The following is a 27,694-nucleotide window of genomic DNA, read 5'->3' on the forward strand; positions in this document are numbered from 1 at the left end:
GAAAAATTAATTATGACATTTTAAACGCGTCTACAGTATGCAGAAATTACTTAATTAAGGTCATTTTGCCCTTGAGATAATTCTTCTTTCCGTATTCTGCTTGATGATTCCGTTACAAAATCAATAAGGAGCTGAATGACAACGATTAATTTATATTAATAACAACTGTAACCCATACAAATCAGGTATACAGATATGGCATAAAGGCAGTTCTCTCGGAATTATGTAAATTCCAAAAAAGTCATTCGTTGAGATGTTTGCTGTAAATATGTTGTTTGAATATATTAAAGGAAGCTATTTGGTGTAATAATTAACAAACCAAACAACGAATTAACAATTCGTAAAATGAACAAGAAAAGATTTAAAAAAGGATATTAATTGTAATATTCGTTATAAAACTCGGTTTTAGTATGCAGAAGAAACGCACTTAGCTCTCATTTCAGACTCCTGGATATCAGAGTCATCGTTGGCCTGGAACTCCATGGAGATGCCAGAGAGGGCAGCCTTGAGACCAGCCTTTGTGCCGGTGATGATCATCTTCCTACGAGCTGGAGCAGCGTCTGGGCCCCAAACAACGAAAACAAGCTTGTTACGGTCTGTGCCATCATCAGCCTTGAAATCATAATCGTAAACTGCATAGCGAACATCCTTTGGTGGGAGATCATCAAGGAAATCATCATATGTAGCATTGCGGTCAGCCTTCTTGGAAACGATAACCTTCTTAAGATCCTTTGTGAAGTCGAAGATGATATAACGGTAGAGGTGCTTGATCTTGATTTCTTCCCAAGCCTGGATGCAGCTGTCGTCAATGGCGATGCCTGTGATGGACATTATAAAGTGAAGTGGACAACCAATTTTGGTTTAGTTCACAAAGAATAATCGTCGTGACCTAGGTTGAAAATTAAAATATAAGAGTCTTATATATAGTAGATGATAAATTATTTATCAAATTTCCAATGGACGTTTTTAAGAATACAAGCAAAAGAAATCCATAAAAAAATATTTTTCCTCAGCAAAAATAAGGTCATGAATGTAATTTAGAAGGGACATTCTCTTATGGACGTAACTTTTCCTTGGAAAAATTAATTTTGACAGTTCACAATTTTCAATGAACGTCGATTATATATCTCTCATTTTTCTGCCGTTTATATCTCAAACCGCATTTGAAATTTTTTATCTTCCAATCACTTACATTCATTAATATTTTTGAATTTTCAAAAAATTTGTCAAACTCGATACGAATAACAAAATAACCATTATTTTCTCCTTTTTCTTTTATTGAAAGAAAAGGAAAAATACTTGAACCCATAAAATTTACACTTTGGTCAATTTGATCAGTTCAATTCTTGAACATTCATTATTTTAAATCGGATGCAATACAAAATATATATTTGTATTAATGTCTACATATGCATGTAAAGATGAAAACATTTGAAATCGTAAATAAGATTGAATAAAAATTAATATGGGTAATTGACAAGTATAAACTGGAGAATGATATTACCTCCACTTACCATGTATATACTGCATAAATTATATCCGATCCGATTTTACTAAACTCCACAATCTTATATTTTTTATTTTTTATATATTTTATAATAACTACAACAAATAAATTGTCAGGAGTGTCGCTCAGTTGTAGAGTGCGACTTTAGCATAGTTGAGGCCGGCGGTTCGATTTCCCCCATCTCCATTTTTGTTCTGAAAATATCTTTTGATTTTTTCTTCATCAACATTTGACAGATGCTTACGGAATTATTTTAAAATGCCTTATAATAAACTATCTTCTGGAATCCTTTCATCTATCCCAATTATTAATGTACCTCAAACCTAATAACTTTATCAATATCTTTTCTTAATTTTCGATTGAAATTCTATTTTGAAGGATTTTAATGATTAAACTCCTAATACTACCCCACATATTTTGATGTCTGCATTATTTTTACAATGATTTCATCAATAAAATAGAAAACATAAAAGATAAATCTATAGTTGGAATAAAAACATATTCATAATAATTTGTACTAGAAACAAGCAGTTATAAAGATAGGTGTTTATATTAACAAACAAGATTTTTCTTCTTTTTTAGAATCTTTCTTTGGAGATTCTATTGCAACTGATTTGAGGCTTTCAACTGTATTGATACGCTTTTCTTTGTTCTTATTATCATAATATTCGAGTATTTTGATCCTCAAAAAATTAATGATGTCCGAAATGTTAAATTTCGTTTTTGCACTGACCATCACAGGCTGTGTATCAATTTTAGCAGCGAATAATTGAAAATCATGTAAATCTACTTGGTCTGTGCTGTCTAAAATATCAGATTTTGTCATTATTAAGAAAGGTAAGAAGTTTTGTTGGCCAAGCTTTTCTGATATGAAAGGGTAAATCTTTTCTTTGAGAACATTGAGCGATTGTTGAGAATCATATGAACATACGAAAATTACAATTGAAGAATCTCTATATGCTTTAGGTAAAATATCACCATATTCTTCATTGAATGATAATTCAACAAATTTTAGGGATATGCTTTTTGATCCGGCCATTTCTGTTACAGGATATTCGACTTCATTGTAACCAATAGAAGGAAAGTATTCTTCCAAGAACTGGTTATATACTATCTACCAACGCAGATTTACCACATTTTGCATCTCCTAAAATCAATACTTTATAAGTATCTTGCATTTCAAAAAAAAATAATGATCTGAAAAATAAGATTACTTTTGTGAAAATGGAATGTTGATTACATATCTTAATTATTTTTCAAGTATTAAAACGTGATAAATCAAAATTCCAAAATTTCAAAAATTAAAAATGAGATTTTCTATTTCGGGAATAAGAATTATTTAAGGGTGCACCCGTATGTACGTTTATTTGAGAGGAGGAGGATTACCCTCTCAATTTTGAGGGATTCGTTAGTTTATTTTCTCGATGAATATGCAATAAAATTTGATTTTTACCTTATCAATATACTTCATATAATATACACATGTTCATGTAAAAACTTTTTTCCAAAATCCTCAGGAATTAAGGGATTTTTGAATTTTAAGAATTTTTTTCGAATTTTTCGAAAAAAAATATTTTCAGAACAGCCTTAACGGCTAAGATTTAGGAACAATGTTAAGTATCAAAAAGAAAGGAGGTCTGATATAGACAACATATATCGTTGAAGGTTGAAAAAATCTCTAATATTTGAGCCCAAAATTTCAAATTTTAATTTTTTGAAAAAAGAGGCCACCCGTATGTACGTTTATTTGAGAGGAGAAGGATTATATTTTTGAAAGGGTGAAACATTATGAATATGTTAATTATATAATAATATGTATTATTATAAAAAAGAAAAAATAAAGCACGTTAAAATTTTTCTTTCTTGATTTTTTACAAAATCTACTTAGAATTATGCAAAATATGACTAAATAATTATAAATTTCAAGTTAAATTTTAATTTTGATAAATAATTTAAATTTCAAAATATCAAGTTCAGTTCGACTATGTATGTAGTAATTCCTCAATAAAGTGCCAAAACCCTATTAAAATATATGAACATTTTCAACATTTTAATGTTTTTATTTAAAAATTTGTTGGAATATGAGCTTCAAACAATTATTATGTAAATAAAAATAATTAAATATATGTATTTATTCGTATTACAACCGTAGTAAGTCGATTCTTCCTTTCTTCTACTGAGATTTGAATTTGATTTCGAATTGTAAAGAGATTCAAAGGGAAAATACTAGCGGATAAAAACTACCTCCATGAAAGGGTCATAATGGAGTCAAGTTGTATTTTTTGATATTTTTTGCTTTTCGAGCCTAAATAGGTAGCCAAGATAATGCCTAAAAATAAGGTTCTAAATTCTGAAGTTTACATGATCATCTCGTGTGCACCCTTAATCTACTATACTTTCTTTTCAATTTCCTATTCAATATCTATTGCTATATTATTTTCTGTCGTAGTTCTTGAAGATAGTTTCTGTAAATATCCTTCAATCGATTCATCAGATGAAGATATTTCCTCTGTAAGCTGTACAATATCTTTTTGCATTTGCTCAATAATAGGTTTAATACACCTCGATCTTTGGTTTTTAAAGAAATCTCTCACTTGTATACGATCAAGCTTTGTTTGATTAACAAGATCATCAATGTTTTCTTTTGAAAGAACTAGATTGTCTAAATGATCTGCAAAATATTTCCATAATATATATTTCCCCTTATTCAATTTATCCTTTTTACTCATTTTATTATCGATGTGAATTCGAAGTTTCTTGAATTCTTCAATACCTACACTTTTGGACGAATATGCAAGGTAAATATTATCCATGTCTTGCTCTATCCCTTTGTAGAATTCATCAGTCTCTGTATTAGCTTCCGGATCTTCCAGCAAAGGGATCATAACCCCCACAAACAATGACCCAGAAAATACATCAAATTCGAGAGGATTTTTCAGTTTGAAAAACTTTGAATTTTTAAAGTGTTACAAATTAAAAGAATACCAAGCTATGTTGCTTTTTCAGCAGCTTCTTTATAATGCAAGTCAACCTATACATATGGAACCAATGTTGGTGCGTTTGTGTAGATTTCGCCTCCATACTCTGTAAGGAGTTTTCTCATCTCTTCGTTCCACATTGGTTTGATATCACACATCTTCTTGAAGTAGTCTGTGCCGTGAATGGCGTTTGCGAAGAAAGTTTGAGCAGATCCAACTTGCTCATCGAGAAATTTTCTACTGGAACAATGCTTTCAGAGCATAGTAGATGTTTCCAATATGCTGTTGAGAGATTTCTATTTCTTCACAATTTGGCGCTATTTAAGGTTAAAATAATAAATCATCAGAAATTTGATAAATTTGAAGGATTTCTCCAAATGAACGACGTTATGTGGGAAGAATACATCCCACCTCCAAAGAAGACAATGATTAGAGAAATCCTATGGAATATGATGGCTTTAATCTTAGGAACTGCAGCAACAATATTTTTGGCAATAAACGGATTTGATAAGATCAAATACAAAGCTTCACTCGAAATAATTTCGATAAAAGATACAACTGCACTACCTTTTAACAATACAGCGCTTAATACCGAATATCCTGGTAATGAGCCTTTCGGAAATACCACTCAGATTACTTACTCTGGCTCAAATCCTTACATTACAACAAGAAAATATAGAGATATCAATAATACAGATCCTTTCAAACACCGAAATCCCTCAATTCAAAGCATCAACATACCTTCAAATTACGAATGGCCATCACAAGGCAAAAAATATTAGAAGAAACTAAAGGAAAATACATAAATTTTAATTTATATAATTCTGACCAACAAGCAATTGAAGCTATCCTTTATAAAATGGACTACAAGATCAACTTCAATGCACACAAGTCAGGTGTCCACAATCTAGAGGTTTATTACGGAGTTGAAGTACCTCATAATTTTTCTGCAACTAAATCATACCATTATGTCGAAAATTCAGGCCATATATTCTACATATTACAATTTTCATCCGGTTTCATGAATGAAAACTTTCTTTTTTTACCGCCATCAGGATTAGATCGTCCTTACGGTTTAGTTCCAGAGCTTGAGTATCTTTTCTGGAAGAACAAAGAGCATATCATCTCTTTTTCCGATACCCGTGAATGGCACGTAAGCGTAAGCTGGGATATCAAAAACGGTGAAGCACAATTGACAAATTCAGATAATTGTCGGAAATCGAATTCTTCTCATCATTTAAACTTCTGTGAATGGCCAAAACAAGTTTCAAACCCTTCAATAGATGGAGCAGTAATAGTTAATGCTGGCCACTATATAGATTTATACCAGCATTTCTATGACAACGCGCAACCTCACAACGCAATTTCCCTTTTGACAACTGGTTTGTCTCCGAAAGACGTGACAATATATACACAAGCATGCGGAAATTTGGTACACCAGATGCAAGATCATATGGGATACAAGAGCCAAGTCACGTGCCAAGGCAAGGGTGTTCGTGTTAGCGCGAAAAGATTGATATTGGCTGCTGTCGTGAGAGTTTGTCATCCATGGTATTTCGATTGGTTCACGAGTTTAATGGATTTGCCGGAATTGAAAAGGGATAAAATAATATTATTGCCGAGAGGAGGAATATTTGGAGGAAAAGGTGAAAGAATTATAGATAATCTCATAGACTTAGTCGAACCTCTTTCTAAAATTTATGGACGTGAAAACATTATTGTTTTCAACAAAGATGATTATAGGAATTTTGAAAAACTTAGAGATTTGTTTTCTTCGGCAAAGATTGTTATTGGACCTCATGGAGGCGCTTTCTACAACGCATTCCTTGGAGGAAAAGATATTGTTGTCGTGGAGTTGCTTCCAATACAAATGGATGGAACTTATCCTTCTTCCACTTTTGGAAATATGTGTATTTATTCAAATTCTCAAATGCTTGGACAAACATTGTTTAGGTACTATACGATATCATATAATATCAATTATAAAATAGATATAGACGATTTCATGGATTGGTTTAAATATTATCCAATGAGACAAGTAGATTGAAATACTTATTTATATTTTTTTATTTTGTTTGTATATCTTAAAAATTTTTTATTTTCTTTATTAGCGTTTATTTCAAATAGTATCAAACAATTTTTTTACATTACAAATCTAAAGCTAGATAATCACTTTGGTCTGACTTAAGCAGCATTAAACAATATTTAAATTTATATATATTTATAGTATAATATTTTTATTAATTTAATCCGTAACAAACAGTTTCAAGGCATCAAGAACAACTGACCAAGCTAATAAGAAAGGAATAAATAAAACCATTGTCCAAAAGATCATTGTCGAGGCAATTCCTCCACCAAATCCTGCAGAATCAGCCATCATAAAGCAACTTGAAGCTGAAGGTAAAGTTGACATAAGTATACAGCATCTTCCCAAGAATGGGGTGAACTTGAAGGCTAAAGAAATAAAGGTAACAACAGCTGGGAAAAATATGAACTTAATAAATATACAATATAAAAATTTCCACCAAGAACATGCGATAACAGAATGTGATGCTAAAAATCCTCCTACAGCAATAAGTGATATACCTAAAACCCCATCTGCAACAATTTTAAGGATTCTTTCAATATACTCAGGAACACCCCTTCCAATACCTGCAACGATGCAACCTGAAAGGTCACCTAATATAATTGGAGAAGTTGCTAAACTTTTGAGGAGGTCGAGAATGATTTTGAACGAAAATTTCTCTGTTGGCTCATCCTTTTCAATATGCATTTTATTTCTGTTGATTAATGAAACAATTCTTGATTCTATGAGATATACTGGAACTGTTACTAAATCATTGCTCAATGATATCATTGAAACTATAACGATATCAGCATCTGGCCACAATGAAGCCAAAATGGGGATGCCAACAACAGCGTAATTTACGAATATTGATGGAAAGTATGATGAAACATATTGAACTAATCGATTCTTAAAAGGAATTAGCATAATTAATGTTAAAATAACTTGAGAAAGTAGAGAAGAAACTGCCATAACACCAAAAGGCTTGAAATTAAGGTCAGAAACTTTTTGATGAGCAAGAAATCTCAACACAAGTGGGTAGAACATATATAAAAAGCAAAACTTATTCAACATTGAAATCTTTTTGGCTTTGAAAAGGTTAAGTTTGACAATTGCAAATCCTATGACCATCTGGGTTAAGATTGATGCTCCAACACTGATAACTCGTACATAGTTTAGACCCATTATGCTTATATTTTAAATGAAAACAGTTTTCAAAATTTTGAATGAAAATCTTTATTCATTTTTTTATCGTTATATGCTGCCATGAACAGAATTTAATTTTTTAAAATTTTTATTTGGATAAAACTGAAAAAATAACCTCGAGATTGAATGAATATCCTTTTTGTAAATCTCACAATAAATAACCTTTCAATTGTTAAGCGAAAAATGATAGTTCTGGACATAAATATTCGATAATTATATTCCACTATCAAGTGGAATTAATCAGGAGGTTAAACTTTGAATACCGCGATTAGATTCTTATGTGAAATCTCAATTCTCTCAAATTTTGAATACCTCGATTAAAATTCAAATTTAAAACTTTTTATTCTCTACTTACACTGATACAATATTGCTGTTGATGAGAAATATTATCAGGGTATGTTGTATTGAATGAAATAATGGAATTGCATTTATAGTTAAATTTGAGCTTTTTAGCTCAAATGTCATAAATTATAATTTTCTAAATTAATGCGAATGCGTTTTGAAAAAGTAATTGGATTCAAATTCTGAAAATTTAATTTTTGCAATATCTCCAAATTTATTATGTTGCTGATTCTAAAATCCTTCAAGAACAAAATACTTTAAAGTTGTATTATTCCATTATATACAATACAATGAATTTTGGAAATAATATTTTTAAAATTTTGATATTTTTCTATACAAATAAACTCAATATTTCAAGATACACCAGAAACATATTAAGGATCCATTGAGTGATATGAGCTAGTAGTATTTTTCTCATCATATTATTTCTATCAACACTATGGGTAAAGTTATGAAAAAATCAAATTTCATTGATTACGATTATTTTTTTTTGATTCAAATGTTCAAAGGTATTTTGGTCATGAAATTGTCAAATAACTCTAAGATATAGATCAATATCAAGTTATTATTTTTTTTATTAAATAGATTATGAAGTCAAACAAAGATATATTACGCATCAAGAGCAGCTGACCAAGCAATTTTAAAGGGATAAATAATACCATTGTGCAAAAGATCACTGTTGAAGCAATTCCTCCACCAAATCCTGCAGAATTAGCCAGCATAAAACAACTTAAGGCTGCTGGTCATGAAAGGAGTGAGTTAGAACATCAAGCATACAAAAGCAACCATACAACATTTTAGAGTTCAAAGCATGATATTGTATAAATATTGAAAACAACAATATTTTAGTTAGACATTAATTATATAAGTTGAGAAGGTGTCAGAAAATGGTAAGTACACCTTAAAATACTCATTATTGATGAAGTATTTTTTTATCATCATAGTTATCTTAATCAAATGATGTTTTACAGAGAATTCTAATTTATAGCACGCATATTTTAAAAATCGGATATCGCACCATGCAAAATAAGAAGTTTGGCAATTTGATTATATTGATGTTCTACTGCAATTTTAAGAGCAGTTTTACCCATGTTATCTGTTTCATTGATATTTGCACCATGTGAAATAAGAAGTTCGACTGTTTTTTCACCAAGAAAATTTGCTGCTGCATAATGAAGAGCAGTGTATCCATCATTATCTTTTTCATTGATATTTGCACCATGTGAAATAAGAAGTTCGGCTGTTTCTTTACCACAAAATTTTGCTGCTGCATAATGAAGAGCAGTTTTACCCATGTTATCTGTTTCATTGATATTTGCACCATGTGAAATAAGAAGTTCGATTATTTCTTTATTATTTTTTTCGACGCAAAATGAAGAGCAGTTTTATAACCGTAAGTCTTTTTATTGACGTTTATACCATGTGAAATAAGAAGTTCGGCAATTTCTTTATGATTATTTTCTACTGCATAATGAAGAACTGTTTCTCCATTTTTATCTGTTTCATTGATATTTGCACCATGTGAAATAAGAAGTTCAAATATTTCTTTACGATTATTTTTTTTTGCTGCGAAATGAAGAGCAGTTTTATTGCTGTGACTTTTTTCATTGATATTTGCACCATGTGAAATAAGAAATTCGGCAATTTCTTTATGATTATTTTCTACTGCATGATGAAGAGCAGTTTTTCTATATATATCTTTTACATTGATATTTGCGCCATGTGAAATAAGAAGTTCGACTGTTTCTTTATTATTATTTCTTGCTGCATAATGAAGAGCAGTTTCTCTATTTTTATCTGTTTCATAGATATTTGCATCATGTGAAATAAGAAGTTCAAACATTTCTTTACGATTATTTTTTTTGCTGCGAAATGAAGAGCAGTTTTATTGCTGTGACTTTTTTCATTGATATTTGCACCATGTGAAAGAAGAAGTTCAGCTGTTTCTTTACGATTATAATGCGTCGCAATATGAAGAGCAGTGTATCCATCATTATCTTTTTCATTGATATTTGCACCATGTGAAATAAGAAGTTCGGCTGTTTCTTTACCACAAAATTTTGCTGCTGCATAATGAAGAGCAGTTTTACCCATGTTATCTGTTTCATTGATATTTGCACCATGTGAAATAAGAAGTTCGACTATTTCTTTATAGTTATTAAGTACCGCAATATGAAGAGAAGTGTATCCATCTTTATCTTTTTCATTGATGTTTGCACCATCCGAAAGGAAATATTTGCAAAGTGATGGAATAAAGAATCTTATAGAATTAATAAAGCATTTGTTAACTTTTTTAGTTTGATCGAAATAAACTAAAAACGAATCAAGATTATTATATTTGGAACAAAAAGTTAAATCGATCTTCATATTGTGTTCATTCATCAAGAATGTAACAAAATCAATGTTGTGCGAAATAATTGCATATTCCATGCATTCTTTATCTGGCTTTTGATATTTCAAACATTCACTCATGATATCTGGATTTCCTCCTAAAAATGAAAATTGCAAACATTTTTGAGTTATTTTTGTGTTAAATTTTGTCCTTAAAAACTTGAAACAATCAACAGCTCCGTGGTAACAACATAATTCAAGTAATGAATATCCATTATTAGAATAAGGATATAAACTGCTTTTAAGTGTTTGCTTTTTATCAAATCCATCTCTTTCAGTGAATGTGATGAAGCTTTCTAGGTTATTATCCATAATTGCTCTGTAAATCGTATCTTTTGTATGAAACTCCAAATTCTCTGATGTAATTTTTTTGAATTCTGTATTCTTGTTTAAAATAATGCCATATTCTTTATAAAACAAGTAGTTGGAAATAGTTGGAATATCTGTGACTACTGTTATTTGATAATCATCTGATAATTGTTTCGCAAGTTTCAAGTATGACTTTGTATAGCTGTTTCTAAACGGGATAATACTTAAAATATCTTTTACAACATTATAAGGATGACGTTTATTTGAATCAATTAAATCTGATTTGATCATTGTGTAAATCGTGTTTAATTCTTTTTCGTTTTTCGTGTTTAACTGATACAATGCAATGTAGCAATCGATATAGTATCTGTAGATACTTCTCAATTCACTATATTTATTTGGAAGAATGTCTTGACCGGACATTAAGGGTGCACTGTTGTAAACGAAAACGATAAAAACGGTTTGACAGAAAAAGTGACACTTTACATGGCAAAAAATAGAGCCTTACTTTTGAGATACTTGAGATTGAAACTGAATCTTATGAGGCGGTGATCTTGAATCACTACCTCATAAGGTTCAGTTTCATATAAAATTTGTTGCAATTTGTTATTCTTTTGCAATTATTTCTTATAAGATTTTACATCTTTTAGCGGGGAATGTTTGTTATCATGTATATATTATAAATATCTACACGATAACGAACATTCCTCGCTAAATTGCTGAGAAACTTTGAGGAAATGTCGAACAATTTCCTCAAAGTTTCTCAGATTTATATAGATCACTAGAGTCCCCTAGGCACTGATTCTGGTTCAGTACCTAGGAGGCTCTAGTTCTCTAACGAACTGATAAAATGTTTTTAAATTTTTGGATATTGCTACCTGTGAAGCACTGACTTCAAGTCAGTACCTCACAGGTAGCAATTACATTGAAAGATGGGAGAAACTTTGTCCGAATGTTAAACTATTCGGACAAAGTTTCTCCCATTTTTTGAAGGAATTGGAGGCTATGAGATACTAATGCAATGTCAGTAACTCATGGCTTCCAATTCCTTCCTAAAACTCATAAAAGTGGACATTACATGCATATAAAATTTGACATGTAAAGTCCACTTTTTGTGAGCGGGGATTTGACTCCGTAGTCGGTTTGCCAAAGCCATCAATTTCGATCAATTGGGGTTTAAGGCTAAACTTTTTTTCTTATATTTCCATATTGAGTAAATATTTTTTAAATATTTTGATTGATCATATATCACTATATGACCATATATCATATCCATAAAAATCATGGAAAAATATCTCGAGACCAAGGAAAAAAAGTGGGAGTGTCAAACCGATTACAGTGCACCCTTAAAAAAAAAATTAACAATCATATAAAAAAAAAAAAAAAAAAAAAAAAAAAAAAAAAAAAAGGGAGTGGGGCTTCCAGGCACTTCGTGCCTTCTAGCCCTGAGGATGAATGAGTATAAATGAAGTCTTTACAAAGTCTTTACGAAGAAGTCTTAACAAAACATTTACGAAGAAGTCTTAACAAAACATTTACGAAGAAGTCTTAACAAAACATTTACGAAGAAGTCTTAACAAAACATTTACGAAGAAGTCTTAACAAAACATTTACGAAGAAGTCTTAACAAAGTCTTTACGAAGAAGTCTTAACAAAACATAGACAAGAAAGTTCATGAGTGTAAATGACCCAAAAATAATGTTTATGTTAGAATGTTAGATCTAACATGTTTTCTAACATGTTTTCTAACATGGTCTAAAACTCTTGAATTTTCATTAAATTTACACCAAAAATATATTTTAGGGTAGAAGGGTATATCTAACCTCTTTTCTAACCTCTTTTCTACCCTCTTGAATTTTCATGAAATTTACACCAAAAATATATTTTAGGGTAGAAGGGTATATCTAACCTCTTTTCTAACCTCTTGAATTTTCATGAAATTTACACCAAAAATATATTTTAGGGTAGAAGGGTATATCTAACCTCTTTTCTAACCTCTTTTCTACCCTCTTGAATTTTCATGAAATTTACACCAAAAATATATTTTAGGGTAGAATGTTAGATCTAACATGTTTTCTAACATGTTTTCTAACATGGTCTAAAACTCTTGAATTTTCATGAAATTTACACCAAAAATATACTACTAGGGTCATTTACGATGAAATCTCAACAAAACATTTACGAAGAAATCTTAACAAAACATTTACGAAGAAATCTTAACAAAACATAGACAAGAAAGTTCATGAGAAATTAGATGAAGAAGTCTTAACAAAGTCTTTACGAAGAAATTCATGAGTTTTCTACGATGTTAGAAAACATGTTAGAAAAGGTGTTAGATCTAACATTCTAACATAAACATTATTTTTTGGTCATTTACACTCATTTACGAAGAAATCTCAACAAAGTCTTTACGAAGAAGTCACAATAAAACATCTGTCAAAAACCGCTTTTTAACTTCACTTAAAATGCCACGTAAGCTACGTAAGAATATACGTAAGAGGAAGAGAGCATTGAAACATCCAATAGTAAAACTGACACCACAACAACAGTTGCAACAACAAATGCTGAATGACCCCACTATGTTGCAACAAATGTCAAGCAATCCTATGCTTTTAAACCGAGTTGTTGGTGCACAGAGTGGAGGTTTAAGAGCGGCACTTTTAGCGAAAATGGCAGGCTATGGTGGAGCTGCAGACGGAACAGCCTATAACCCTCAAAGTCAAATGAATTTGAGTTCACTCAAAAATCAAATAACAGATGTCAAAAAGTCAAACATAGACATACAGAAGCAAATAAGTGAAAACGAAAAGAAACTAGAATATGACAGACACACAAAGAAACTCAATGAGTTAAACGTAGAGAAAAAGAAGAAAGAAGAACAACTGAAAGAACTAAGTACAGAGGAATATGCGAAAAAAGTGTCAGAAAAAGCAGCAGAAGTAGCAAAAATGGAACAAGATGTCATAAATTTGAAAAACCATACTACTCAATATAAAATACTGAAAGATGAAGAGATAAAACAAAAAGCCCTGAAGACATATATGGATAGCGATGAGTATAAAAAAGAAGTTGAAGCAAATGTAAAGGCAGAAAAACTTTTACAGTTGCAAAACCAAACCGTACAGTATGAAAACTTAGCACAAGAAAGTAAAAATAACGACGCAGCCATGCAAAAGGCAATGAAAAGCGCAGAATATATAAAAGCTAACAATGACTGGTTAGATGCCCAAGCCAACGCTAAAGCAGCCCAACTCATAGGGTCAATAAGGACAAAAATACAAGCGGATGAAGATAGTTCAAATGAAGCTTTAACAAATGCTGACTTTAAGAACGCTTTCGAAGCTCTTCATAGTAAGGTGAAACAAGTGAACGACTTCTCATCTGGAAAGAAACTGAAGTCTGAAGGTTTCGACAAAGAGTTAAAAGAAGTAGCACAAAATATGACGAAAATAACAGATGCAGCAACGAGACAGGCAGTTCAAAGTGCCTATGACGCCGTTAGAGCAACTGTTGTGAAAAGTCAAGAAAAAGAGTTACAACAGACCAAAACAGACCTAGTAAATGCTTTCTTAAAAACGAAAAGTCAGGTAGGACATTACGCTGCAGATGGAACATATGTGCCAGCTGGTGGAACTTATATACCACCAAACCCTCCAAGAGAAGCACCTGCACCAGGACTACCTAAAACATTTACATCGTCACATGGACACAGACACAGGCATGCACAACAACCAACAGTTCAAAACCCTGCACAACAACCACCTCCACAACCAGCACAGCAACCAACAGTTCAGAACCCTGCACAGCAACCAACAGTTCAAAACCCTGCACAACAACCACCTCCACAACCAGCACAGCAACCAACAGTTCAGAACCCTGCACAGCAACCAACAGTTCAAAACCCTGCACAACAACAACCACAAACAGAGCAAGGACATAAAAGAAGTAGAGAACAAGGAAACCAAGAATTCTTAAAAATGCTTAAAGAAGAGTGTGGTTTCCCAGATACTGTTGACTTTAGTGACAGATATAAAGAAGCTATTGGAAAGTTCAAGGATGGAAATACTGACCCGAACCTATTTAGCTTTATGGCTCAGCACCAAAACGGATATAATCTCAAACCTGGAAAATACAAGCTCGCTAAGGGATATGATTTAATAGCATATCATCCAAATGACATGAACGAATTTACTCCGAGATATTTGATGTCAGAGCTAAATGACAATTCAACTTTCGTCATGAAACGCGTAAAAAAAGGAGACGGAACGAAAGAACAAAGGCTTATGAATGCGGATGACGTAGATAGGGAAATTGTTGAAAACGGTCTCGGAATATATGAAATGCCAGCAGATGAGTACAAGAAACTCCACAGGAAGAAATAGTTCAGATACAACCAGACATGGAAGAAATAGTTCAGCAACAACAGCTAGAAGAGCCTGAAGGAAACGAACAAGTCCCTCCTTTGGAAACTAACTTCACAGAACTAGATGAAGATTTGGAACAGCCGAAAAATCTTGACCCTCAACAAGAGTATGAGGTGAATATGGAATCTTTCCAAGAGTCTAAAAAAAATTCGGCTGACATAGTAGAAGAATATCGAAAAATGTTTGCCGACATACAAAAGACTCCAGCACCAGATGAAAATATTCAGCATAGAATGGAAGAACTGAAAAAAAATGTACACAAATACAACAACCCTTTTTACTTACGAGCATTTAACGTTCAATCTTCGGATGAACTCGGTGAAATAAAAGGTTAAATTTCAAGAAAACATATAGAAATGAAACATTGTTTAAAGTTCATTCAGAACCTAACCAAGATGGAAACAAACCTACTTTTGTTTCTGCAGACGATGGAACTACAATGAGATGGGGTCATAAAGCTAACCCGGATAGGTGGTTCATAAACTTACAACCTCAATTCCAAGAAGTTGTAGACGCAATGGAAGTCAATGGTGAACCAGATATAGCTGGTATTTTAAGCGCGGCTTTAATGCCATTGAAAGATAAAACATGCAGATATTTTGGACCAGTATGAAATGAACATGGCTGATGGAAATATAACACCTGACGTTCTAGAACATTTATCTCAAAGAACTACACAGAACCATAGAGATGGTATATTTGGTGAAGAGTTTAGAAAGAAAGTTAGGGAGAGCGAAGGAAGAGAACCTATTGTACATGACCTTGCAAACGAAAGTTTACAAAATGTCATAAAAACTTACTTTGCAGACAATGAACCGAGAAGGGATGAATATTTAAGAAAACTCAAATGGACAGTACCAAATGAAATGTTAGTATTGAAAAACATGTTCCTTGACAAAATAAACCAACTACAGAAATAAACGACGCAAGACTGAAAGATTGGGTAAAAGCTTTCCCATTCACAAAAGATATAGTTGGTAACATGGAAAGAAAACCAGAATGGCTACAAAAACATATATTTGGAAACGAGCTTATTCCATATGGACAGGCACTGTTTGAAGAGCTTGAACCGGAAACTCAGGAAAGAGTCATGCAAACAATACGCAAAGACTCAAATACAAACTATGACAAACTCTTTCTAGGATATAGGTTACCTGAGATGGGCGACCAGAGCCCAAAGGCAAAAAGGACATGGGAAATTTGCAACATACTAGATGAACATAATGCAAAGATGCAACAACTTCAAGCAGAGGGCAATGAAGGAAAAAGAAGAGTTAAAAACTCAGTCAGGAAGAAAGTAAAGCTTGGTCCACGTGGGTTCTATTATGACATATAAATCCAACTATTCTATATTTTTACTCATATGAAATGTACGCCGCTCAGAATATAACGCCAACAGTTTTGGATGCTATGAATGGAAATGTTTCTGAATGGTATAACGAATGCGACAATGCCATTAGAAGGTCAGAAATAGTTCCTGGAACTTACGAATATACAACTGCTGTTTCTTATGGAAATGTAGGTGAGTTTGGAGAAGGTTCTTCAACAACAGTAGATATTGCTTGCGACAGGTTTCATATTATTTCTATTGACAACTCATTCTTATACGTGGAACAAGACATTGAAATAAAACCTTCTGCCAAGTTGTCTGACAAGAAAGGTTGCAATGGAATTTTCTATGTCGGATACCAATATGCTCCAGAAGTTTTCATGGGATATAAGATATATTCTAACTCTGACTTAGTTCAAACAGTAACATGGGCAAACTATGAATGGTTCGCTTTGAGAAACTCAGTACAACCACAAGCTAGAGAACAAACAGACCAGTATGCAACTATTGAGAAAATAAGAAGACTTGACCCTAACGTTCCAGGAGTTTATGTTGACCTTTCTGGACAAACTGCAGCAGCAGTAACCAAAGTAAAACTGAAACTTAGAGTTCCTTTGTCATCTTTCCTCATCTTCAGGTTTTTAAGATACTTGCCAAACTGGGCAGGAAAAATTTCTATCGAACTTACTCCAAGCAAAAATAACTTAGTCATTGCACCAACACAAGACCCATTCACTCTTACAGAAGTAGTGGGAACAAATAAAATGTCATTCGCCGACTTTTGCAAAAACAAAGTTGACTTAGACTTTGGTTTCTCAAACCTCAACACTGAAGTAAACTATTATTTCAATGCTGCTGGAGATGCTTGGGACCCAGTTAAGTTCACATGCGAAAAGTTTGAATGCAAGAGAATAGAAAGCAGACTTGCAGTCTATATGTTGGACCCAGATATTTCAAATGCTTTAGCTGCCAAATATATTGCAGTTCCACTTATGTTCCCTATACACCAAATATCTGTCAAAGACTTTGCAGGTGAAGTTGGAAACCAAAGTGCTGACCCAGGTGCAAGAACAGATATTGCCTTAACAACTGCAATGAAACATGCAGATACTATGTTTGTACTGTTCAGACGAACTATAAATGACTATTCTTGCTTCTACAACCCTGGTATTAAATACCATATAAACATAGATGGCAAATATTATCCAAGAGAAGAATATTCTACAGTTGAGGATATGAGGTCATACAACTTGACATTAGATGCTATGAACTTTAACAACAACTTCACAACGACCATTAACCCTGAAATGCAAAGTTCTATTATGCCATATGTGAAAGTATGGACTCATACAGGAGGTCAAAAAACTCAATATACAAATGGAGACCGTTCAAACTTTTGGCTTGGCATTCCATTTGCTGACTCAGAAGACTTTATGGGTGGTATTTCAACTGTTGGTACTGTACAAATACAATATACTGGTGACAGAGACGGTCCAAATGAATTGAAAGCAAAGAAGTTTACAAAACCAATAGCACTTTTCACGGAAGATGCTCTTTTGAAGATTCGTTCGATGAAACCTGCTGGGGCTCCTCAGATTGGCATAACGACAGCTTCCATCGAGCAGATTTTGGCAGCAGGTCAGTAAGTTGTTCTTGAACTGACTTCTCTCCGTCAAATATTGACAGTACGCCAGTTTTGACATAAAATTGTATTATAAACTTTCCTTTAGAAATATCTGTAAGTTTTGAAGTTATATTTTTGTCTGCTTCAAGAACTTTCACCATTTCAGTTATACCAACTTTCTTTGCTTTATGAAAATATTTTGGTTCAGCAAAGACTGCTATTCTATAACATTTTCCATTGTTTGTGTAAAGAACTATTCTGTCAATGTATTTGTATTGTTTGTGTGTGTAAACTTTGTTTTGCTTCAATTCGAAGAGATACTCAAATACGTCCATCTTTTTATTCGAAGTAAAATGTCATTTCCGAAAAATAGAAGCGTAAGTGTTTCAAAAGGTTTAATGGCGTGGCAGATGTGAAGTTAAATTCACCAACTCAAACAAACAGTCAAAGTGTTGTGTCAATGTCAAAGAAAGAGATGTTGAAGTGGGGAAACCATACGAAGACGAAGATGGTATAACAATAGTTCCTGTAAAAGAACAACCAACATACCCTGAAGTTAGCAGAGACTTAAGTTCTGTTGCAGATATTCGAAACGACTACCAACAACTAAAGACAAACTTAAAACTCAGGAGAAGATTTGTCAGGCTTTGGGTATAATGTTAAACTTGGTCGAACACAACCCTGTAAAAGTGAACTCGTATGTCATCGCACCTCATGAAATTTTGAAAGAACTATTGAAACTTTTGACAGAGGCAGACGATATAAACATCAAAGAAAATAGAACCCGACATTAGTTGCTGTTGTTTCATACAATGTCATTGACAAGATATAACGTTATGAAAGGAGGTGAAACGTTGAACTTAAAGTATAGTTTCCCAGACGTCATAAAAATATTTGACGACCACAACATTTCATTAAAATTTACTTGCTAATAGTAAATGGCAGAAGACATAGTGGTTTATACTATTACGACTAAAAACCCTGAGTCATATAATTCTATAACAACAAACTTACAAAGTCCTCAAGGACGATATTGTAAACTAACTTAAACACAATGACGACTAAAGCCTGTTTTGCTCTTTTGACACCAGAAGATTTTATTGTTGTGAATGGTAAAAAATACTTCTTTGAAGATACTTACTCAGATATACCACCAACAGGTTTTGTTGACTTATTTAATACTTTAAGGACGGATGTAACATGTGCTGCAACTAGAGCAGGTTTCATTATGTTTGGATGTCCGACTGAGTTTACTATAAACGATATGAGCTATAATACAAAACTTATATCTGGTTTTTACTACCAACAGTTTCCTATAACAGGAAAAGGTGTCATACAAGGTCTATCTGTTCCATTGACTTTAAGCACACCTATTTTATATATTGTTTCAAACTTAGGTTCAAAGTGCTATTCGAATATCGACAGAAACTACTATGACCAAAAGATACTCATGCGTATAAACAACACTTTCTCTGCTGGTTTGCCTATTGTTCATTCGAATGCAGAGTTTTCAGCTTTAGTAAACTCAAACACTTTAGCAAACATAAACTTAACCTTAGTCGACGCAAACTTTGTTCCTGTAAAACTTTTATGTCCTATGTATTTGTCAATGACGGCAGAAAGTTTCGAATTGGAAGATGCAACTGGTGAAAGTATTGTACTACAAGAACAACTTCAACAACAAATAGCTCAAGAACAACAAATGCAACAAATGGAACAAATGCAACAACAAAGTCAAGAATAAAAAATGCAACAACAAAGTCAAGAATAAAACAGTATATTTTTATTTTATTTGAAATGTACGCTGAGTTTTGTTGGAGAAGACCGTTGGGAAACTTGTTTGTTACAGATGAGAAGTAAAACATTGCATGGAATAAAACATTTTTTCAAAAAAAATATTTTTTTATTTTATTTGAAATGTACGCTGAGTTTGTTGGAAAGGACCGTTGGGAAACTTGTTTGTTAGATGAGAAATATGAAATTCACTGTTGTGAGTCATTTGAAGTCAGAAACAAAAAGACAAAAAGAGTTTTAAGCGAATGGGAGCAAAATAACGGATATGCTAGGATGAGGATTGGTGGAAAACGCTATCTTAAACATGTTGTCATTGCAACTCATTTTATACCGAACCCTAACAATCTACCTTTTGTAGACCATATAAACCATATAAGAAACGACAATAGACTTGAAAATTTACGTTGGGTTACTCGTTCTGAAAACAATAAGAACAAAAGCAAATTTCGAGATATTGTATTCGAATTTGTCGACGAACTAGAAGATGAAACAATTGAAATTACAGACTATGGCAAGCATACGTTGGAGTTTTACTACTATAGCGAAGAACAAGACTCTTTCTACTTTTATACCGGCGTAAACTATAGAAAATTACAAGTATGTTTTACTAAGGAAGACTATGCTTTTGTAAACGCTAGAGATACAGATGGAAAATGCGTTAAAATACTTCTTAACAAATTCAAGAAGCTATATGGCATACCATTTTAAAACGTTTTTAAAAAAAAATATTTTTACATATATTAAATGCTTCAGGTTGAAAAACAAAGAACAAAAGTAGCAGATACAAAACCGTTAGACTATATCTTTACAAATGCTGGTAGGACTATATCAGATGAAGAAATTTCATCCCGAACCACCTAGTAACAGTTTCTCTGACTTTCAAGTTTGGTTCACAACAAATGGTGTGCAACATATTGTTCCATTGTACTACGACTTTTATCTCGAATTGTCTTTCATATACAACTACGGAGAAGTGCTGAAAAAGTACTGAAAAATAATGTTTATGTTAGAATGTTAGATCTAACACGTTTTCTAACACGTTTTCTAACATCGTAGAAAACTCATGAATTTTGTGCTGAATTCGACAAAAATGAGTTTTTGGTTGAAAGAATACGGTGGAGCCAAAAGTGGCTCGACCTCAAAACAAGCATTTTGTGAAGAATATAGCAACCGTCGGAATTCCGGCGGTTGGTTTTTATACAAAATTCAACAGGTGAATTTTCATGAATTTCCTTAAGATAGAAAAAAAGTGAGTTAAAATGAGATGTTTACTGAAGGTGTCACCATGTCACTCGGTCATTTTAACTTCTCTGAAAAAGTGTGACAACATGACATTTTGACAACAACACAGGAAATAGATTTCATCGTATATGTTTTGTTAAGACTTCATCGTATATGTTTTGTCGAGACTTCTTCATCGTATATGTTTTGTCGAGATTTTTATCGTTGTGGTCCGACGGTTAAGCCACAAACGAATGTCCGACGGTTAAGCCAAAAATATTTTTTATTTTTATTGTAAGAACAGTATGACAGTCGAAGCAAAAACGTTCACGAACAAATCTAATGGCGAAACATTCACAAAAGGCACTTACAACGGTATTGAAGTCTTACGTAGAGACAAGGATGGTATATAAATGCAACAAAGATGTGTCAGCAGTTTAGGAAAGACTTTAGAAGGTTGTTGGAAAATAAGTCCTGGGAAGAGTATTTTAAGGCATTTTGTGAAGAATATACCAACCCGCGGAAAACGGCGGGTTGCTTTTTATACAAGGTTCATGCAGGAATTCCCGATGAAATCAAACAGGTTAGAGGAACGTATGTAGACCCAAGACTTGTAAACTATATAGCAATGTGGGCTTCTCCAAAATATTGTATAGCAGTTGGAAAAATTCTGGACTCCATAGACAAGAAAGTTCATGAGAAATTAGATGAAGAAGAACTTGAAGATACAGTAGAGAATGCAAAACCTTTGTTCGAAGAAGAAGTTAGAAAAATGCATGAAAAACAAATAGAACATGAACGTGAGATATGTTCTGGTTATAGAGACTCGCCATACGAACTAGACCAATGGGAACAAGAAGATTTAAAGAGAGAATTTAGAGAGAGAATTTAGAGAATATGAACTCGCTAAGATAGCATTAGAAGCTGCAGAAAAGAAGTTAAAAGTTTGGGGTCGTTTTGTACAAAAATATTGTGAGTAAATGAACCATTTTTTTCGACAAAAATAATGTTTATGTTAGAATGTTAGATCTAACATGTTTTCTAACATGTTTTCTAACATCGTAGAAAACTCTTGAATTTGTCAAGACTTCTTCGTACATGTTTTGTCGAAACTTCTTCGTAAATGTTTTGTCAAGACTTCTTCGTAAATGTTTTGTCAAGACTTCTTCGTAAATGTTTTGTCAAGACTTCTTCGTAATGAGCGTAAAAGACCCAAAAATAATGTTTATGTTAGAATGTTAGATCTAACATGTTTTCTAACACGTTTTCTAACATCGTAGAAAACTCTCGAAATTCATGAATTTGACACTTTCATAAAAAACATAAAAAATAAAGGTTTTTTTAAAAAAATATTTTTTATTTTTATTGTAAGTGTTAGCAACAACAGCACCAAACTCGTTAGTCATGAATCCAACATCTATGTTAGTAGAGATGAAAAGCTTCATTCCTTCTTCATATACTTTCGAAACAAAAATCCAGAAGATAAAGCAAGAACTTCTCCAAGGAGATTTAGACTGTAGTGCGAAAGATGAAACAAATGAACAATATCTTTATGAAATGCAGGACCTCATCGACCATCTACCTAAACTTCCTGAAATCCAACAACAAAAGCTCACTATTCCAGAATTCGATGAAATAGAAGTCGGACTGACTGACTCAGTAGAAACCAAGAAGTTCATACGTAAGGTAAACTATGAGTTTCTTGGATTTCATTGCAACCACAAAGTCATGGACAAAGACTGCGATATGGTATATAAAAATGTTTCTGACATATACAAATCTGAAGAATTTAAGACCTACGACAACTTTGTTTCGTTAGTTGCAAAATGTGTATGGCAGATAAGAGATAAAGATAGAAGAGGTAAGATATGGAACGAACAAATAAGACCCGCTATGTTTGAGTTAAAGAAAACCATTGACGCCTTAGTCATACTAGCAGGTAAGGTTTCAATGTACAATGCTAAAATGAACCCGCAATGTTCAAAATGTAAAGCAGCAATGAGGAAATATAACTACTCCGTCAAAGAGATAGAAAGAATGAGAAACGACTATGCTGACTTAAAGAAAGAAGCAGAGAAACCAGCAGAAAATAAAATGGACATGTTGACATTTCTGAACAAAAACTATCCAACAGCTGACGATTTCCTTCTTTCAGATGTCAAGAAGAAATATAAAGAAACTTTCGGCATAGTTAAAACATTCGATGTACTGACAGAAGAAATAGAAGCTACAAAATTGTTTAGAGTCATGAACCATCGCAACATATACCATGTAAAACGCTTGTAAATAGTTATGTTAGAAAACATGTTAGAAAACATGTTAGATCTAACATTCTAACATAAACATTATTTTTACTGAATTCCGTATGAAATTTCATGAGTTTTGTGTGTTTTAGACCATGTTAGAAAACGTGTTAGAAAACATGTTAGATCTAACATGCTAACATAAACTTTATTTTTACTGAATTCCGTATGAAATTTCATGAGTTTTGTGTGTTTTAGACCATGTTAGAAAACGTGTTAGAAAACATGTTAGATCTAACATGCTAACATAAAATATATTTTTGCTGAAAAATGACCAAAAATCATGAGTTTCCTCATATGCTTGCTACCCTCGAAAAACCGAGGATAGAGATTCCGTATGAAAATCATATCTTTTATACAAGATAGAAAATAAAAGCTAGTTTTTTTAAAATATTTTTTTTTATTTTGTATGTAAGAACAGAAATGTTAAAGGTTGAGTTTGAAACAGTTAAAAAGATAGACAATGACACCAAAGTGGTTAGAATTGGTGATTTAAACGTAAGATACTCAAAGAAATACAAGAAATATTCTTTGTCAGACATTTTATCTCCATCTGGAAAGAGAGCAAAGGACTGGGTTAGAAATGCTTCTAGTCAGAAAATTTTGACAAGAAATCCTGAGCTTTTGATATCGGTAAGATTCTATGGAACTACAGCATATCTTATAGACAAAAGTCTTATACCAGTAGTTTTGTTCTGGATTGACCCAGTTGTTGGATATAATTTCATAACATATGGTTCATTCGATACGGAACGTTGCAGTGAAGGCTTACTTTACATCGTTCAGAAACCGAAGGACTTCAATACAAAGAGATATAAGATAGGAAGAACATATAATATAACTAAAAGATATGACAGTACAGTCAATAGAGTTAAGGTTGTGTTTGTAAATGATATGAGAGCTGCTGAAACAGAACTACTTGAAGTTTTTGAGAAAAGGTATGGTGCTCCCACGAAAGGTAAAGAAACGTTTGAAGTAGATGAGATAGATAGTGCTATAAAATTATTTGACGAAGTTGCTGAAAAATACATGTAAAGCGTTTATTTTTGGTCTTTTATACAAGATAGAAAATAACGCTAATTTTTTATAAAATATTTTTTTTATTTTGTATGTAAGGACAGATATGTCAACAACAGAGAACACAACAACTGCTATCGTTCATGAAGATATAAGATTTTATAAATTGTATATTTGACGTAAATTTATTTCCATCTGGCTTCCCACCGCATAAGATATTCATACGTGTTTGTAAGACATTCACAAAACTTCTTTTCTATTGCATCTAATCTTGCGTTATTTTTTTCAATAACTTGTCTGTATTCTTCATCATCTCCAGCAGTGTTTGGGTCTTCACGTTTAAAATATTCATTGTTAACCAATTTTTTATCTACAAATTTTATTAGTGTTTGATTCACTTCGTTAAGATAACGGTCATATTCTTTCAATACGTAAGTGAAGACAAAATGCGTCGTACCTTCAATCTTAAAGCTTAAAGAACTTTCAACACAGTTTTGAGGGTCTGTCAGTGCGTCAATGAGATAGTATTCGAAGTCAGTCAATAATTTTTTTAAAGTCATTTCATACAGGATAAAATTTAATGTTGTGAAGAAATAGTGTTTATCTCAGAAAAAATAAAGTTAGTTTTATTTTTTTTTTATTTTTTTATCCGGAATATAAAGACAGATATGTCAACAACAGAGAACACAACAACTGCTATCGTTCATGAAGCTATAAATGAAGAATATGAGTGGGTTCAGTTTAACAAACAACTCCGTCTCATTCGTTCGGTCAAAGATGACATGTACCAAATGCAAAGTATTTTGACAGCATGTGCTACACCAGATACTAAGAAACCACAAGACTGGTTTGAATTAAATAGCACTCATGAACTTTTGAGTGAGTTCGAACATGTAGAACTTAAAAAGATGTACCAAGACAGACAAAACTTACCATCACATCTAAAAGGTATATATGTTCATAAGTTCCTAGTTAGTTCAATAGCAATGTGGGCTTCGCCTCGCTATGCTTGGTATATTTACAGACTTCTTGACGAACTTTGTACAAAGCAGAGAGAAGATATGATGAAAGAAGACAAAAACATACAGAAAAGAATACCACGTTCGGTACCAAAAGGAAAGGAAAAGAACTATAAGTATATGATTTACACTGAAGAGATGGAAAATGAAGAAGACAGAGATATGGTTATGTTGCATTTAGTCAGAAGAAACAACAAAAGCTTTTACGACCTTGCTAAGATTTACAAATCTGACAGAAATTGGTTCTATCGCGAAAACTTACCGATTTCAATGACACCAAATGAAGATGTGAAACAAATAGTTCAAGATACGTTACCTCAAACACACTATGATATTAAAGGTTGTACAATACTTACATTCAAAGAAGATTTGCCGCTACTGAAAGAAAAAATAACAGAGTATTTTGACAACTTCAAACAAGCAGAGTAGATGAACCATTTATTTTTCAAGCTTGCCTTTTACATTCTGCCTGAGGAAGTCTTTAACAAGCTCGTTAATTTCAATTAGATAAATTGCTTCGTCTAAGGGGTCAAGCTCCATACTGAGTCAGTACAATATTGTACTTTTTCAAGACAATGTTGTATAAATTCAGTACAATATTGTACTTTTTCAAGACAATGTTGTATAAATTCAGTACAATATTGTACTTTTTCAGAACAATGTTGTATAAATTCAGTACAATGTCTCTCAAATTTGAGTACAGCTGTACTTTTTCAGAACAAGTCTTGAACTTTTTCAGAACAATGTTGTACTTTTTCAGAACAATGTTGTACTTTTTCAGAACAATGTTGTACTTTTTCAAGACAATGTTGTACTTTTTCAAGACAATATTGTACTTTTTCAAGACAATATTGTACTTTTTCAAGACAATGTTGTATAAATTCAGTACAATATTGTACTTTTTCAAGACAATGTTGTATAAATTCAGTACAATATTGTACTTTTTCAGAACAATGTTGTATAAATTCAGTACAATGTCTCTCAAATTTGAGTACAGCTGTACTTTTTCAGAACAAGTCTTGAACTTTTTCAGAACAATGTTGTACTTTTTCAAGACAATGTTGTACTTTTTCAAGACAATGTTGTACTTTTTCAAGACAATATTGTACTTATTCAAGACAATATTGTACTTATTCAGTACAATATTATATTGTTTCAGAACAAAGACGGTTAAGACACAAACGAATGTCCGACGTACCACCAACCGAGTCCATTCCAAAGCCAGAAGAACCGACAGCCCCAGCACCACAACAGACTAAGACTAAAACACTTACATTTTCAAGCTTGACTTTTTACAATTTGAACTTTGTTCGCGTAGATGTGAATTCTGAAAGAAGTATGAGGGTCTTGTATGACTTTGTACTTCTCCCATAGTTCATGTCTGTCAAACTTACCTGCCATGGACTCTTTCATAAGTTCCATGAAATCGTCTTCGGACAATCCAGGAAAAGTATGATATCAGTAAGTATTCTTTTAACATCCTTACTTAAACTCTTTGCTGTCTGTACACAAATGACAACTGAGATGTTAAAGTGCCTAAGTTTCTTAAGAATTCGACACATATCTTGTTCTCTATTCTTTAACAAAGGATGAGAAGCAAAGTCATCTAAGATAAGAAGACATCTATGAGGGTATGTCTTCCAATCGTAAGATTGCAATTTCTTCGAAATGTATTCTATCTCTTTCTGTTTGTTTCTGAAGTGTTTCTTCTCTAATATTCTCTGCATTTCCTCATTTGGGTCTTTAAACTTCGAATTTATATACTCATTTATAGCATTGTACTTCAAAACCCTTCTTTGGTACTTCTTTATCCAATCTAACAACTCAGAGTCTTTTATACATACTAACTTAGACTTTTTTATAATATCTTTGAACGAATTGACGGTTTGATCGAATTGACCAGAAGTACTACAAATAACAACTAACTCATAGAATGGGTTCTTCTCATCTAGTTCTTGTTGTTGTGCAGCCATTTTAAGATAAGTGAAAGTCTTACCCGACCCAGGTGGTGCGATTAGACCTGTTATACCATTCTGAGCAAATAAGAACTTGTCATGTATAGGTTTTATCTGAGCATTTTCTAACTTCCTCTTGTTCTTGTTTAAAACATTCTCAAATTTTTTGTCAATGTCAGCAAACTTTTTTTCTAACATATTTTTAGAAA

General features: G+C 32.5%; 13 protein-coding genes, 1 non-coding gene and 4 pseudogenes across 18 annotated transcripts, besides 5 other annotated features; 12 read left to right on the forward strand and 6 right to left on the reverse strand.

Annotated features, from left to right (window-relative positions):
* Positions 1-378: 378 nt before the first annotated feature.
* TVAGG3_0319060 (actin filament depolymerization) lies at positions 379-853 on the reverse strand (the record flags this gene model as incomplete). Its single annotated transcript, XM_001581222.2, has 1 exon — positions 406-831. One exon carries the CDS (start codon positions 829-831, stop codon positions 406-408), a length of 426 nt encoding a protein of 141 aa, XP_001581272.1.
* Positions 854-1,622: 769 nt separating this feature from the next.
* On the forward strand, positions 1,623-1,693 carry TVAGG3_0319070. Its single transcript has one exon. It is a non-coding gene; the product is annotated as a tRNA-Ala (tRNA).
* A 332-nt stretch (positions 1,694-2,025) lies between these two features.
* Positions 2,026-2,674, reverse strand: TVAGG3_0319080 (small GTPase superfamily, Rho family; the record flags this gene model as incomplete). The annotated part of the gene is made up of 1 exon (XM_001581223.1): positions 2,055-2,546. One exon carries the CDS (start codon positions 2,544-2,546, stop codon positions 2,055-2,057), a length of 492 nt encoding a protein of 163 aa, XP_001581273.1.
* A 176-nt stretch (positions 2,675-2,850) lies between these two features.
* Positions 2,851-3,889: a mobile genetic element.
* A 637-nt stretch (positions 3,890-4,526) lies between these two features.
* TVAGG3_0319100 (uncharacterized protein) lies at positions 4,527-5,267 on the forward strand (the record flags this gene model as incomplete). The annotated part of the gene is made up of 1 exon (XM_001581224.1): positions 4,527-5,267. One exon carries the CDS (start codon positions 4,527-4,529, stop codon positions 5,265-5,267), a length of 741 nt encoding a protein of 246 aa, XP_001581274.1.
* A 77-nt stretch (positions 5,268-5,344) lies between these two features.
* TVAGG3_0319110 (protein of unknown function, DUF563 family) lies at positions 5,345-6,532 on the forward strand (the record flags this gene model as incomplete). Its single annotated transcript, XM_001581225.1, has 1 exon — positions 5,345-6,532. The coding sequence occupies one exon, from the start codon at positions 5,345-5,347 to the stop codon at positions 6,530-6,532; it is 1,188 nt and encodes a 395-aa protein (XP_001581275.1).
* A 173-nt stretch (positions 6,533-6,705) lies between these two features.
* On the reverse strand, positions 6,706-7,877 carry TVAGG3_0319120 (intracellular auxin transport; the record flags this gene model as incomplete). Its single annotated transcript, XM_001581226.1, has 1 exon — positions 6,731-7,735. The coding sequence occupies one exon, from the start codon at positions 7,733-7,735 to the stop codon at positions 6,731-6,733; it is 1,005 nt and encodes a 334-aa protein (XP_001581276.1).
* Positions 7,878-9,096: 1,219 nt separating this feature from the next.
* On the reverse strand, positions 9,097-9,393 carry TVAGG3_0319130 (proteasome regulatory particle assembly; the record flags this gene model as incomplete). Its single annotated transcript, XM_001581227.1, has 1 exon — positions 9,097-9,393. The coding sequence occupies one exon, from the start codon at positions 9,391-9,393 to the stop codon at positions 9,097-9,099; it is 297 nt and encodes a 98-aa protein (XP_001581277.1).
* Positions 9,394-9,799: 406 nt separating this feature from the next.
* TVAGG3_0319140 (protein ubiquitination) lies at positions 9,800-11,221 on the reverse strand (the record flags this gene model as incomplete). The annotated part of the gene is made up of 1 exon (XM_001581228.1): positions 9,800-11,221. The coding sequence occupies one exon, from the start codon at positions 11,219-11,221 to the stop codon at positions 9,800-9,802; it is 1,422 nt and encodes a 473-aa protein (XP_001581278.1).
* An 11-nt stretch (positions 11,222-11,232) lies between these two features.
* Positions 11,233-11,934: a mobile genetic element.
* Positions 11,933-12,143: a mobile genetic element.
* A 1,120-nt stretch (positions 12,144-13,263) lies between these two features.
* On the forward strand, positions 13,264-14,079 carry TVAGG3_0319170 (protein of unknown function, DUF4106 family; the record flags this gene model as incomplete). Its single annotated transcript, XM_051230122.1, has 1 exon — positions 13,264-14,079. A coding segment is annotated over one exon (816 nt), but the record flags the coding sequence as incomplete, so codon positions are not given.
* Positions 14,080-14,238: 159 nt separating this feature from the next.
* Positions 14,239-15,512, forward strand: TVAGG3_0319180 (annotated as a pseudogene). The gene has a single exon. A coding segment is annotated over exon 1 (1,274 nt).
* A 330-nt stretch (positions 15,513-15,842) lies between these two features.
* Positions 15,843-16,558: a mobile genetic element.
* Positions 16,313-16,558, forward strand: TVAGG3_0319210 (protein of unknown function, DUF4106 family; the record flags this gene model as incomplete). The annotated part of the gene is made up of 1 exon (XM_051230123.1): positions 16,313-16,558. One exon carries the CDS (start codon positions 16,313-16,315, stop codon positions 16,556-16,558), a length of 246 nt encoding a protein of 81 aa, XP_051099853.1.
* Positions 16,559-16,644: 86 nt separating this feature from the next.
* Positions 16,645-27,694: part of a mobile genetic element that runs on past the window's edge.
* Positions 19,115-19,920, forward strand: TVAGG3_0319230 (annotated as a pseudogene). The gene has a single exon. A coding segment is annotated over exon 1 (806 nt).
* TVAGG3_0319240 (His-Me finger endonucleases family) lies at positions 20,094-20,678 on the forward strand (the record flags this gene model as incomplete). Its single annotated transcript, XM_051230124.1, has 1 exon — positions 20,094-20,678. One exon carries the CDS (start codon positions 20,094-20,096, stop codon positions 20,676-20,678), a length of 585 nt encoding a protein of 194 aa, XP_051099854.1.
* Positions 21,497-22,083, forward strand: TVAGG3_0319250 (annotated as a pseudogene). The gene has a single exon. A coding segment is annotated over exon 1 (587 nt).
* TVAGG3_0319260 (organellar and viral DNA polymerase type B) lies at positions 22,563-23,477 on the forward strand (the record flags this gene model as incomplete). Its single annotated transcript, XM_051230125.1, has 1 exon — positions 22,563-23,477. A coding segment is annotated over one exon (915 nt), but the record flags the coding sequence as incomplete, so codon positions are not given.
* On the forward strand, positions 24,107-24,529 carry TVAGG3_0319270 (organellar and viral DNA polymerase type B; the record flags this gene model as incomplete). Its single annotated transcript, XM_001292225.2, has 1 exon — positions 24,107-24,529. A coding segment is annotated over one exon (423 nt), but the record flags the coding sequence as incomplete, so codon positions are not given.
* On the forward strand, positions 25,180-25,814 carry TVAGG3_0319280 (KilA, N-terminal/APSES-type HTH, DNA-binding family; the record flags this gene model as incomplete). Its single annotated transcript, XM_001292226.2, has 1 exon — positions 25,180-25,814. A coding segment is annotated over one exon (635 nt), but the record flags the coding sequence as incomplete, so codon positions are not given.
* TVAGG3_0319290 lies at positions 26,809-27,626 on the reverse strand (annotated as a pseudogene). The gene has a single exon. A coding segment is annotated over exon 1 (818 nt).

Source organism: Trichomonas vaginalis, chromosome V (genome assembly GCF_026262505.1).
Source record: "Trichomonas vaginalis G3 chromosome V, whole genome shotgun sequence".
Taxonomy (NCBI): domain Eukaryota; phylum Parabasalia; order Trichomonadida; family Trichomonadidae; genus Trichomonas; species Trichomonas vaginalis.